This window comes from Pezoporus occidentalis, unplaced genomic scaffold (genome assembly GCF_034315485.1).
Source record: "Pezoporus occidentalis ecotype Australia unplaced genomic scaffold, CSIRO_AGI_Poc_V1 ctg158, whole genome shotgun sequence".
In the NCBI taxonomy this organism is placed as follows: domain Eukaryota; kingdom Metazoa; phylum Chordata; class Aves; order Psittaciformes; family Psittacidae; genus Pezoporus; species Pezoporus occidentalis.
This window is the reverse complement of record NW_026913404.1, coordinates 2,120,936-2,134,314: the sequence shown is the minus strand read 5'-3', so window position 1 is coordinate 2,134,314 and position 13,379 is coordinate 2,120,936. Positions and strand designations below refer to the sequence as shown.

The following is a 13,379-nucleotide window of genomic DNA, read 5'->3' as shown; positions in this document are numbered from 1 at the left end:
TGGGTCAAGCCAGACTTTGGTCTAAGAGGCTAGAGAAAGGGGGTGAGCTGATCTTTTATGGTGAGAAAGCCCCTTTTTCCTGTTTCATTACATTCCATTTTCCTGGAAAATGGAATATTATACACAGTGAGCAGGACCAAACTGATTCTTCAGCGGGAGGGGGGCTGGACAAACTGCCTCCTAAGCTGCCTCCAAAGGGCCAGCAGAGCAAAGCCTGAGGCCAGGAGCAGCCCTGGCTACAGGAGCACCCTGCAGCTCAAAGGCAAAGCAAAACTCTCAAGGGAAGAACCAATCAAATGTTTATTTTGAAAATTGAACTAGGAATAGGGTAGCAAACATACATAAGGATGCACTGGAGGCTTAGCCCTTAAATCCTGCAATAATTCCAGGACTTCTAGGTCTGATTTTCCCCTCCCTTGCTTCCCCCAAACTGCCCATTCATTTGAAAACTGAGGGACTGCCAGCCTGCACGTCCCTGGGACAAAAGCCTGGCCAAGCAGCTCTGAGCTGAGCCCAAGGACTGGAAGGACTCCAATGCTTAATGCCAGGCTTAAGGAGCCTGCTCTTGGACCCAGCTTCCCTCAGTGCTGCTCTGCACTGCTCGCCGCACTTCCTTCATGTCATATGCCCAGACTTGCTCCAGCCCCTGCCCAAGGGTGCTGCTGGGGGTCCAGGAGGGGAAGGGAAAGCGTCCAGCCACCACCCGGGCTTCGTCAGGGAGTTCTGCAAGGAGCTTGGTAGCCAGGGCAGGTTTCTGGGGAGAAACAGACAGCCACGTGGTCCAGTGCCACCAGCGACCACAGGACAGCTTCTCGGGAGGGCTGGCAGGGCCCAAGCAGGCTCCATCAACCAACAACCCTTCCAAAACATACGGCTGGTGCCAGCCCTGTGCATGGCTGGGACTAGGACCAAATAACAAGAGACAGGGCAAGAGGAAACAGCCTCAGGCGGCACCAGGGGAGGTTTAGACTGGGTATTGGGAAGAGTTTCTTCCCCAAAGGGTGGTCAGGCATTGGAACAGGCTGCCCAGGGCAGTGGTGGAGTCACTGTCCTTGGAGGTATTCAAAAGATGTAAAGATGTGGCACTTAGGGACACAGTTTAGTGTGGCCTTGGCAGTGCTGGGGTAAAGGTCTTTTCCAACCTAAATGATTTTATGATTCTATAAATGTGGATGGTGCTGAGCACCAAACCACTCATAGAGCCTTATCTTTTAAAGAGTCTTTGCCACTGTCCAGATTCTCTCTCTTTCCTAAGAAAACCCTCCTTGGAGTTTGCTCTGAACAAGCTGGGGTGTGAGGGACAGACTTACCACGCTGGGGGCCAGGAACACGATCACATTGTGGCAATCAGAAAGATTCACCTTAAAAGAGATGGAAAAGGGGAATGCAAGAAGCAACAAGCAGAGGGGGACAAGGGGGGAACTGAGTGTCTCACCACCTTCTGAATGATCTTCTGAACCTTGGAGGAAGCACAGACGCCCCACAACATGTGGGATGAGGATGTGATGGTGTGACTGGGAGCAGTACCACTCGCAAGTGCCTGCCTCCAGCATCATCCCAGATCCACCTTCCCTGCTGGGTTTCTCTGGTCAGGCTGCAGGCATCTTTAGGAGTACACCTCTGAAGGCCACCATATGTCAGCAGCACCTCATACCTCCCATCAAAGCTGCTCCAAGAAGAAGCACTGCTGCCTGCTGAACCAGCAGCCAGCCACAGGCTGCCCAGGCTGGCGTTCCCCTGGGAAGGAGAACGGTTTTACACCTCCTGGGAGCAGCGTGGGTTGAGGAAGGAGCAAGCAACCACCAGCAAACCCTGGCTGGGGCTGCAGACCAAGCCCTAGCACTGGCCTGAGCACAGCCACACCTTGGGACACTGTTACCTTCCACAGGTCTTTCTTCAGGAAGAAAACCTTCCCATGGTAACCAGCCTTCCAGGCCCGGTAGTGGGAGAGACACAGGAGCCAGGGATTGAGCTCGTAGCCAATGGCTGGTCTCAGACCTTGCTTATAAGCCTCTAGCACCTGAGAGAGACAGAGAGAGCTGCAACTAAAACAAACATCAGGGTCGAGTCTGGGGGACAGTTCAGGGGGCAGGGGCTGTGTCCCAGCTCCACTTGCCCCCTCCTCACAGGCAGGGTGGCCTCAGTCCTTGGCACCTTCCTCCTAGAGTGCTTTTCCATGCTGCTCACTGCATGTGGTGTCTTCTGTTGCCATCAAGGACCACCTAGGATTGTCTAGGACCCTCTAGGACCACAGAGCACAGTCCAAGGCTATTTATGACCACCTAGCACTGTCTTAGGCCACCTAAGGCTTGTCTATGACCACCTAGAACTGTCTAGAGCTGTCTAGGGCCACCTAGGACCACCTGGAGCTTGTTTAGGGCTACCTAGGACTGTTCAGGACTACCTAGGGCTGTCTAGGACCACCGAGGGCTAGTATTGGGCCTAGACATCTAGGACTGTCGACAGCCACCTAGAGCTTGTCTAATATGACCAGGACCACCTGGAGCTTGTCAAGGAGCACCTGGAGCTTGTCAAGGAGCACCTAGGGCTTGTCTAGGACCACCTAGGGCCAGCTAGGACTGTCTAGGAGCTGTCTAGGATTATCTAGGGCCACCCAGGAGGGCCATCAGAAGCCCAGCCAGGCACCGGGCAGCAGCTGCTCGGGGGAGATCCCGTCCATCCTCCTGCTGGGCACAACCCCCTCCCTGTCCTTCCCGCACCCCCTTGCCCGCCCTTACGAGCCGTCCATCTCCCGATCCCAGATCCACCGTCTTCCCGGAGCGTCCCCGCAGCAGCGCCAGCGCGTTGGCCGCTTGCTGCGGGCCGGAGGGCTGGTAGGGCACCTGGGGAGAGCGGGGTCAGCGCCGGGAGTACCGGGAGGTCACGGGGCTGGGGAGGGGGGGGAGCATCGGCGGTACCTGCAGCCGCAGGGGCACCCGGCGGAAGCCGGGCATCAGCAACACGGCCCAGGCAGCCCAAGCAGCCACCCCGGTGGCCACGGCCAGCTCCAGCAGCGACCGCCCGCCCAGCGGTCCCCCGCCCGGCCCGCGCCATGCCGCCTCCTCGGGCTCCCCGGGCTCCCCCGGCTCCATGGCGGCCGGAAGGGGAGGCTCCGCAGCCCCCGCCCTCCGCCGGGGCCGGGCCGAGGCGGCCTGCACCGGGAGGCGGCAGGGGCATGGCTGCGTTGCGCACCGGCGGGTCTTTGTGTGCGGGGCGGGAGGAGCGGCGCCGCCTGGTGCGGCCGTGCAGGGCCGGGCGTGGCCATGGGCGGCCGTGCGTGAACGCGTGCGGTTGTGCAGGGTCGGTTGTGGCTGCGCGGTGCTGTGCGCGCTCGCGGGCGGCTGTGCAGCGCTGTACGTGTTTGTGCACGGTTGTGGGGCTGCAGCCGCGGCTGTGCATGCGAGCACCGCTGGGTGCAGTTGTGCGCGTGGTTGTGAACAGTTGTGCGCTGTTGCTATGGGCTGTGCGTAGCTAGTCACGGTGCGTGGTTGTGAGCAGGCTGGGGCAGCTGTGCATGCCTGTGCACGGCTGTGCGTGGTGGTGTGTGCGGTCGTGAACAGCTGCGTGTGGTTGTGCACACTTTTGTGTAGTGGTACATGGCTGTGCGTGGCTGTGCAGTCATTCACGGCTGTGAGCAGTGGTGTGCACGGCTGTTCACGGCTGTGCGTGCCACAGGCGGTGGGTTTCCTGCTGCGAGGGAGCCACGACTGTGGGAAAATTCCAGGCTGTGGGATGCAGGGGGGCTGGGCTCCACAGCTCCTGCCCACCCGCAATTAACCCCCCCCCCCCCCCAACCCAACCCTAACGTGGGAACAATGACGGCTCAGGAGGGCAGACGCACACAAAGGGCAGCAGCTCCCGGCCCGCACGGCCCCGGTGTCACCTTCCTCCCGGGACTTCCTCGGGCCTCTGGGTCAGGGCTTCCTGGGGGTCCCCTCCAGCAGCATACTGGGGTGTCCCCTGGGAGATGGGGATGGCCCCAGGGGTCTGTGCCGTGGCTGGTGGCACCCCACAGGGTGACCAGGGCTTTGGGACATCCATCACTGACTACCTGTGGGCAGCCCCAGCTTTGGGGTGGAGGGGACTGGGACTGGGGGGGGCTTTTTACAGGTGCCTGTAGGGACAGGCCAAGGGGGAATGGCTTTAACCTGACAGAGGGGAGACTGAGATGAGCTCTTAGGCAGAAGTTCTTCCCTGTGAGGGTGCTGAGGCGCTGGCACAGGGTGCCCAGAGAAGCTGTGGCTGCCCCATCCCTGGCAGTGTTCAAGGCCAGGTTGGATGGGGCTTGGAGCAGCCTGGTCTGGTGGAAGGTGTCCCTGCCCGTGGCAGGGGGTTGGAACTGAATGAGCTTTAAGTTCCCTTCCAACACAAACCAGCCTGAGCTTCTGTGACTCTGGAGGAGGATTCTCACCTCCCCAGCCCTGTGGAAGGCACCAGCCTCCCTGAAGACCCCCTTTGCCACTGAACCAACGCAGGCAGTGGCGAAGGGTTGAGCTGCCAAAGGCAAACACATGTTTCCACTCTGGTCTCACCTTTGTTTGTGGGAGCCAAATATTTCACCCTTGGAATGAGGATGCACACATACGCACGTGTGCTCTACCCTCGTACCACACCATGCAGCTAGGGGTGCTTAACAACAACCAGACCCCATTAAACATAACCCAGGAGCAGCGATGCAGCTCCACTGGTGAGGAAGCACCATCTGTAGATCCCAGAGATATTGCCCAGGGCTGTTCCCCCTCCGTACCCCAACGTGGCTGCAGCCAAATCAGTGGCCATGGGGATTGCTCCGATTTTCCGGTGGGGCCGGTTAAGGTTGAGAGTGAGCAGAAAATCTGGGGAAATAGGAGCTGGGAAAAGAGGGGGGCAGGGGCTGTGGAGGAGGAGGAGGAGGATGGTCTGTGTGGACGAGCTGGTCCCTGGGGCAGGCCAAGGCCCCGCCGTGATGCTACAAAGCAAATTAATTAAGGAAGCAATTCCCAGGCAGGGCTGAGCTCTCCCTGCTGGGCCCCTGGGACATGATGAAGGGTGGGAGCATCCCACTTCTGCCCCAGCCCGCAGTGTCCGCAACATATCAGGAAACTGTGCAAGGGGACCATTGGGGTGCACCACTGGAGCCAAAGAGCTTTTAATTCACCTCTTTCCAGGGCAGTTTTCCCCCGGCGGGGCCGCGGCGCCTGCAAAGCATCCTCAACCGCCAGGAATTTGTCACTATGCACTGGGAAAGCTGCTTCCCAACAGCTGCTGGCAGCCAGACCCACCAGGCGTAGGCGTATTGGACCAGGAGAGCCGGGGTGAGGGGCTTCGAGGCCCCCAGCATCCCTTTCAGCCAGAGGGATGCTGCTGGCTTGGCTTTGACCCAGCCAGATGGGGTGCTGAAAGCAACCCTTTATGGTAGGCTTTGGGGCACACCTCCCCAAGGGGTGGAAGGGCTGAGGGGTGTCAGTGTCCTTGGGGCCACCAGGCTCCGGCTCTCTTGTTGCTGAGGATCCTGCCCTCAGGTCCCTTCTCTGCTGCCCAATGAGGACACCCAGACTGCCTCATCCTATCTGCTGCTGTGCTTTCCCCTGGCCCAAAGACATCATCCTGACCCTTGGGTTATCTCTGAGCCACAAGGGCATTATTATGACCCTGTGGGGCACCCCAAGCCCCAAGGGCATCATTCTGATCCTACAGGGCTTCCCCTAGCTCCAGGGGATCATCCTGACTCTATGGGGTATCCCTGAAGCCCAAGGTCATCATCCTCATGCTGTGATGTATCTCTGGTCCCAGGAGCATCATCCAACCCTATGAGGCGCTCCCAAACCCCAAGGGCATCATATTGACCCTATGGGCCATCGCCCGGCCCCGGGGCATAAACCTGAGGCTATAGTGCATTCCCTGGTCCCAGAGACATTATCCACCCCTATAGAGGATCTGTAAACCCCAAGGATATCATCCTGACCCTATGGGGCCCCCTCGGGTCCCAGGAGCATCCTCCTGCCCCGTGCCAGCTCCTGGGTGCTGTGGGCAAAGCAGGCAGAGCAGGCAGGGCAGGCAGGATGAACAGCATGGGCAGGATGGGCAGCAAAGGCAGCACAGGACTGGTCATCCCAGGGTGGCTGTGGGGGCCACAGAGGGGCTGAGAGGGCCTCCCCTTTGTGCCTCCCCTTTGTGCCCCTCGATTCACTGGTTTGGGCTTTCATCGGCAGCAGCCAGGGAGGAGGAAGGTGAAGGGGCAGGAGAGGGGGAGGAAAGGCTTGGGGAGTGAGGGGGATGGCGGGAAACGGCGCTGCCTTTGTGCGACAGGGCTGGGGACAGCAACGGGGGCACCTCGGCAGTGCCACCCTCTGTGCCTTGTCGTGCCAGCGCGGACACCCATCGGCAGCGTGACAGAAGGGCTCTATGTGTCCCCCCCCGGCCTGGACACCTGCGTCCACAATGTGGCTGATCCCGTGGGATGAGGACTCCAGGCACCTCCCTGGGCACATTGCCATTTAGGGGCATGGTTTGGGGTGCTGCCCTCCATGGTGTCCCTAAACCCCCTATAGCAAGGGATGGGTTTGGAGCGGGTCTGGCAGGTTCATCCCTGGGGAAGCTGCATCCACCCTTGCCCAGGTGAGCATGTCAGGGGGATCCTTCCCTGTGCTCCCCACAGCCCTTTGACCATCATCACCACTCTCACCAAACCCAGCTGGGCTCCAGCTGCCCTCCAGAGCCCCCCAGTTCCTGTCTGGTCCTCCCAAAGCAGCCCTGTCACAACATGGTCCCTAGCGCTTCCACCCCCACCCCACCACATTTTTCATCCTGCCAAGGAAATACTAACCAGGATGGAGTCTGGCTCATTGTGATTTTACCCTCTGTGGCCAAGAGGCTAGACAGGAATTTGGCTTGCTGGGGCTGGACTCTGCTTTTGGGGAATTGGTGGGATAACCAGCCCTGGGGAGATGGGTATTGATGGGGCTGTGGAATGCAGGATGCTGCCACGGCAGCCCTGAGCAGCAGGGAAGGGCTGTTATCCCTTTCCTACAGTAGGGAAACTGAGGCACTGGCTGCCTGGATTCCCTGTGGGATGGTCCCATAGGAAGTGCTTGTGCCCTGGCTGGGGCCCAGCTGCGGGAAGTGAGAGCAGCCAACCCAACGTGACCCAGGGCAGAGGGCACCAAAACCAGCCCAAACCCCCCGCAGTGGTGAGCAAGGCACAGAGCAGCCCTTTCCGCAGCAGCAGAACGAGCTGCTCTGGCCAAATAAACAGATTTGAAGCAAAACAGGAGATTCTGGTGCTGGGCAGATGCTGCTGGATGCTCAGCACATTAAATCCTGTTCTTCAGCTGAGAGGAATGCACGGGATTGCGGCGGGGTCGGAGCAGCCCTGATTTACCCTCAATGTGTGTGGAGGATGCCATGGGCACCACAATTCCCTTTACACCTCATTTATTGCTTTTCCATCCCCATTTTCTCTCCTCCTCCACTGGGTTTCCCACTCCTTCCTCTTTCCCACTGCTTGCTCAGTTCCTGCCTGTTGCCAAAATCCAGAGGGATTCTGGCATCCTCAAGAGCCTGGCATGGAGCATCAGACTTGCCAGGGATGGATCCTGCCCTCGGGCCCAGGCTGGCCCCAAAATAAGCACCAGCCCTTTGGCAGGAAAGCGTAAAATAAGCATCACATTCTTCTCTGGGGAAAACATGTGTTGTGTATTGACCCCACCACCACCTCACAGGCAGGATCATATCACAAGCAGATCATTTTATACACACACACATTTACATGTACATATTTGAACTCCAAACCCTACAGCACTCATTGGAAATGGTTTCTTGGCAAGGAAAAGTGCATTGTAGGCAGCAAGGGCATCAAATGAAATCCAACCAGGCCAAGTGCAAGGTCCTGCACATGGACCATGGCAATCCCCAGCAGAAGCGCAGGCTGAGGGAGACTGGATGGAACAGTCCTGAGGAGAAGAACTTGTGGGTTTTGGTCAATGAACAGCTCCCAAGAACCCCCATGTGCTGGGCTGTACCCCCAGAGCATGAGCAGCAGGTTGAGGGAGGGGATTGTCCCCCTTGGCTCTGGGGAGACCCCCCCTGCAGTCCTGATCCAGCTCTGGGACAACAACACAAGAGGGACGTGGAGCTGTTGGAGTGAGTCCAGAGGAGGCCACTGAGATGCTGTGAGGGCTGGAGCAGCTCTGCTCTGGATGCTCAGGGGCTGAGGTTTTCCAGCACTGAGCTCCTGTGGGCATCACTGATGTGGAGGAAAGGTCCTGGCCATGGTTCCTGTGCCCCATCCCCGCTGGGGTCCTGTGTCCCTCCCCACCACCACACACAGCCCACAGGACTCCATGGAGGGGGGAAGCAGTGGGGCTGGGACACCAGCACGGTGCAGCCCAGCACAATGAGGCCTTGTGGCTGGTGACTCTGATGAGAATGAGCCCTGACAGTGGCTGCTCACCCCCCGGCATGGGGCCACCGCCAATACCCAGGGAGAAGAACCTCAAAATGACCCATCCCAGGGATGCAACACTCAGAAACAACAATATATCACTTTATGGAGGGAGATATATAGAGAGTAGGGCTGTTTCCAGGGCAGGGTCAGTGGCTGGAGCTGACACATGGGAAGGCACAGCTCAGCTGCCTACAAACCAAGGAGTCTCACACACATGCTCTACAAAGACAGCTTAGTTTATCAAAAAGGTCACACATTTGGTATCATTATCACTGTAGTGCACATACAATGCCCCCCCACCCCCACGGTCAAAACACTCCCACTGGCCGACAGGCTGTGACCCACCGGGATGACCCGGCAGACACCACGAAGCCACGGTGGCAGGATGGGCAGCACGTCCCGGCCTGTCCCAACCTCTACCCACCCCCACGGCACCTTCCTGCATCGGTGCTTTGGTCCTGCACCAGCCTTCCTCCCCCCTTGCCATCCCCTCGCTTCCTTCAGCCTCACTCCTCTTCCTCATTATCCACCCCATGGCCCCTGCCCATGCCCTCCACTGCAGGCAGGGTCATGGTAAGGCTCACTGCCATCCTGCTCCCACTTCCACCCCTGACATTGCAAATCACCTCCTGGCCCTTCCACACCCCACTGTGGCACCCACTGCCATGGCCACCCATTACCGTGCCCTCCTGGGGAGAACAACAGCCACCCCCATCGTGCTCCACCTACAGCATCCCCTGAGCCTGCAGCACCCCAGTCCCCTGGGAGCCCCTACCCCCCCGCCCCACACCACAGCACCCCTCATCTGGGCAGTTCCCTGGGAAAACCCCTTCCCTTCCAGCAGGATTTTCTCGGGACCCCCCCAGCCCATCGGTGGATGCTGCTGGAGCCCAGCTGCATGGCAAGGACCAAATCACTGCTCCTCTCTCCAGGCACCATCCAACCCCAGGGATGCTCTTGCTGCCTGTGGGACCCCCCAGCACCTGTGGGGCCGAGCTGTCCTTCCCCACCCCCGAGCCACTCAGTCCATGGGGAACTCGCAGGGGTTCTGGTGTGCACGTTGTGCCCCATGGTAGATGCGCTGGAAGTCCCGGTACCGTGGCGCACAACTCAGCCAGGCCTCACCAAAGTGCAGCCACCCCGTGAAGAGGAAGGTGCCGGGGCCTGGTCTGACGCCACAGCGCAGTGGGGTGTGGATGCTGCCCACCGGCCTCCCCCCCGCCTGGAACAGGGGAAACTTCTGGCGGTGGATGCGGGCAGCGCTCACCCCAATGATGGATTCCTGCAGCTCCACATCGTTGGAAACGCTCCGAATGCTACCACGGATCACTGCGAGGGGAAGAGAGGGATGGGTGTCAGTATGGCCCTGACCTTAGCCCCATCCCTGTCCCCATCCTTGTCATGATCCCTGTAGCCTTTCCCATCCCTATCCCTGTCCCCATCTCCATCTCCATACCTGTGCCCATCCTCATTCCCACTATTCCCATTGCCATCCACCCCCATCCTTGTCCAAATCCACGTAGCCTTCCCTGTCCCCATTCCCATCTCCATCCCTGTCCTCATTCCCATCCTTATTCCCACCATTCCCATCGCCATCCATTCTCATCTCTCTCCCTATCCTTGTCCCAGTCCCCATAGACTTCTCTGTCCCCATTCCCATCTCCATCTCTATACCTGTTCCCATCCCTGTCCTCATCCCCATCCCTGTTCCCATCCCCATGCGGAAGCAGCCTCTGTACTGATGCCCAGGCAGGGCAGGACGGGGCTTCGGTCCCCAGTTTGAGCTTCGTCCCCTCCTGTTGGGCTCCCAGCACCCGGGCAGGGGCTGCGCTCACCAAAGTCACTAGTGCAAATGGCCATCAGGATCTCGGTGTCGTTGCACGGCCGGCAAGCCCCTGCGACAGTCAAGCACAGCCTGTCACCACCCGCCAGCGGTGACCGGCCCCTCCGCGCACACGGGGGGACACCCGGCAAGGGCAGCTGGGGCAGGCTGAGCGGGGCTGCGGGACACTCACCCTCCCCGGTGAGGCTGGCGGCGGGCAGCGCGGGGCGGGCCAGCCAGTCTCCCCGCAGCTCGTAGCGGAAGGCGGCGATGCGGCGGCTGATGTCGCGGTGCGGGGTGGCCTGCAGGAACAGGGCCACCTTCTCCTGGGGCGCCCAGCTGAAGCAGCTCACGCGGGGCCGCGGCGCCTCGGGCAGCAGCAGCTCCAGCGCCCCGTCCCGCTCCAGGTACAGCTGAGCCCCGCGGAACGTGCCCGCGGGTTTCACGCAGGCGGTGACGTGCTGGGGGCTCCCGCCCGTGGCGGCGGCGGTGGCCGGGGGCAGGCGGGGAGCCAGGCGCAGGCGAAGGGCCCCCGTGGGGTACAGCCATTCCAGAGAGCCCTCGGCGCAGGGCAGGGAAAGCTGCTCCACGCTGCCCGCCTCCTGCGACAGCCCGCTGCGAGGCACGGCACCCCCGTCACTGGGACATGCCGGGTGATGGGGACCCGCAGCCTGTGCCCCACCAGGTGATGGGGATCCCCCCAGCCCTTATTCCCCCATGGAGCTGTGCAGGATGAACACAGGGAGGAATAGCACCAAACCCCCGATGCCACCGGCTGCATGTGTATCATTCGGGAGTGCTCGGCCCCACCAACCCCCTGGGTAGGTGCCGGGGCGGGGTGTGCAGCAGCGCACACAGACTCCCTTGCACCCAGAGTGGACTCCCCAGCCTCCCAAGCCACGGGACCCACAGCCTTGGGGTCGCCTGTTTCTTGCACAACCCAACTTTGGGGGATCCCCTGTGAGAGCTGGGGGTTTACCACCCCCCGTGGGTTTAGGGCTCGCGTGGAACCGTTGCCCGAAGCCACGTCTTGCCTGTTGAATATTTAGGGGAGGGGACAAGCGGGAAAGCCCTGCCCGGAGGAGCGGAGACAGCCGTGGGGCTGCTTTGTCCCGGCCACGCTGCTGCCCGGTCTTGTGTCCTGCCCGTGCCCCCCACGGCCTCGCGTGGGGCTTACGGCAGCCCGAGCCCTTTGTTCCGGAGCTCAGTGCCTTCCCCACCGCGGCCAGCGGCGCTCCGAGCCCTGCCGAGGGGCCCCAGGGGCCGCGGGGCTGCAGTTAACGGGGGAGGGGGCTGTGGGAAGGGTTCCCGGTGAGGCGGGCCCGGACCCCGCACATCCCTGGGATGGGGAAACTGAGGCAGGAGCAGGTCCTAGTATCCCACCGCGACCCAGCTCCGCAGGAAGCGGTAGCAGCCCCTGCACAGGGGGATGCTCCCGGGTGGGGGGCGGGCTGCGAGTCAGGCAGGGGGGTTTGGGGGGGGGGGTGCTGAGCCGGGGACCCGCATGTGCCGCCGGTGCCGGTCCCTACCTGCCCCTCCAGCTGCACGGATCCGCAGAGGCGCCGCCGAGCGCCGCGCCCAGCCCGGCCAGGCACAGCGCCCGCAGCGCCCACATGGCCGCGGCCGCGGCGGCCCCGGGGCGGCCCGGCCCTGCCCGCGCTGCCCGCACCGGCCGCGGGCAGGGAGCGGGGAGCGGGGCCGACACCCCGCGCCGCGCCCCAAACTTTCGGCCAATGGCGGCGGCGGGGCGGGGCCGCACACCCCGCACCCCCCCGCATCTCCCCCCGCGCCCGCTGCCTGGGGCACCGGCAGCGCCCGCACCGGCATCCCTGGACCCCCCTGCGGCTCCCGGCACCGGGAAGGACACACCGGGGGGGGGGGGGGGGGGGGGGCGCTGAGGGTACAGGGCTGGGGCTGCGCGGTGCTCCCCGGCATGGTACAGCCCAACTGTGCACACCCCAGGTCATGCAGACCCCGAGTACAGGCACCTCAGGCTATGTGCAGCCCAACTGTCGACACCCCAACTGTGCACACCCCAGTTACGTACCCCACAAGGTGTGTACAGCCCAGGCCATATGCACCCCAATTGATGCACACCCCAGGCTACACACACCTCAGGCTATATATACCCCAGGCCATGCACACCTCAGGCCATGCACACCTCAAGTTATACACGCCCGACAACAGGAACTCCAGGCTATACGCACCGCAACTACGCACACCCCAATTGCGCACACCTCAGGCTGTGTACACCCCAAACCTATACAAACCCTGACTTATGCACACCACAGGCTGCACACACCAAAATCCAGCCCCCTGGTTTGTGCACCACTATAACTGTGCACCCCAAGACTTACACGCACCTCAACCTCCATGCACACCCCCCCCTAGCAGCAGCACACCCCTCCCCACGGGACACCCTTAACAGGGGCCATGGAGACACATGGTGTGGGTCTGTCATGGAGAGTTCCGCACACCCGAGCCCCCACTTCCAACCCCCCCCAACCTCCCTTGGGATTTTGCACACACCCCCCAGCCGCTATTGTGCCAGCCCCACAATTAATTAAGTGTCCATCCAGTGACAGCCCGCCAAAACGTTTGAAATAAACAGGGAACAATTGCGATGGGATGATACAGGCCGGGAACAAAGTCCTAGCGAGAGGGTGGAGCGGAATGGAAATGAGGGATTGTAAATTTGGAGGGTGGAAAGAATGAGGGGAAGGGGGGGAAGGGGAGGGGGCCAGGCGGGAGAGGGGGATTCGCGGCCCTCCCGCCATGGAGCGATGCTGAAACAAGTCAGGATGCTGGAATCCGTGGAAAATGAGGGGCCGGAGGGGTTGCGGGTTAAGGTGGAGCGGGGCGGGTGGGCGGTTCGGGGTGCTGAGGGGTCTGTGTGTGGGGCTCTGTACCCACTGAGCCTTGTGCTGGGGTCTGCCGTGGGTGTCGGGGAGAGAGGGCCCGACTGCGGGTCACAGTGACCCCGGCACGGGGGAATGTGGCCCGGGGCCGGTTCCTGGGGAAGCAGGGCCGGGTGTGCTCCCGGCCCGGCATGGGATACAGGGACCCCACAAACAGACCCCGCCGGGTGCCCGAGGTGGCACCGCAATGAGTTGGCACCAGGCTCTGGTGTCC

General features: G+C 61.4%; 2 protein-coding genes across 3 annotated transcripts; both read right to left on the bottom strand.

Moving 5' to 3' along the window:
• Positions 1 to 282: 282 nt before the first annotated feature.
• On the bottom strand, positions 283 to 3,128 carry ANTKMT (adenine nucleotide translocase lysine methyltransferase). Of its 2 annotated transcripts, XM_062611962.1 has the most exons (5): positions 2,919 to 3,126; positions 2,739 to 2,843; positions 1,880 to 2,020; positions 1,311 to 1,361; positions 283 to 754 (listed from the first exon to the last, which is right to left on the bottom strand). In XM_062611962.1, the coding sequence occupies exons 1-5, from the start codon at positions 3,090 to 3,092 to the stop codon at positions 551 to 553; spliced, it is 675 nt and encodes a 224-aa protein (XP_062467946.1). In that variant the 5' UTR covers positions 3,093 to 3,126; the 3' UTR covers positions 283 to 550. The 2 variants fall into 2 exon arrangements, with proteins under 2 accessions (XP_062467946.1, XP_062467945.1); XM_062611961.1 differs by lacking the exon at positions 1,311 to 1,361 and having other exon boundaries at positions 2,919 to 3,128.
• A 4,925-nt stretch (positions 3,129 to 8,053) lies between these two features.
• METRN (meteorin, glial cell differentiation regulator) lies at positions 8,054 to 11,900 on the bottom strand. Its single transcript, XM_062611957.1, has 4 exons — positions 11,777 to 11,900; positions 10,441 to 10,862; positions 10,261 to 10,320; positions 8,054 to 9,754 (listed from the first exon to the last, which is right to left on the bottom strand). Exons 1-4 carry the CDS (start codon positions 11,860 to 11,862, stop codon positions 9,447 to 9,449), a joined length of 876 nt encoding a protein of 291 aa, XP_062467941.1. The 5' UTR covers positions 11,863 to 11,900; the 3' UTR covers positions 8,054 to 9,446.
• Positions 11,901 to 13,379: the final 1,479 nt, after the last annotated feature.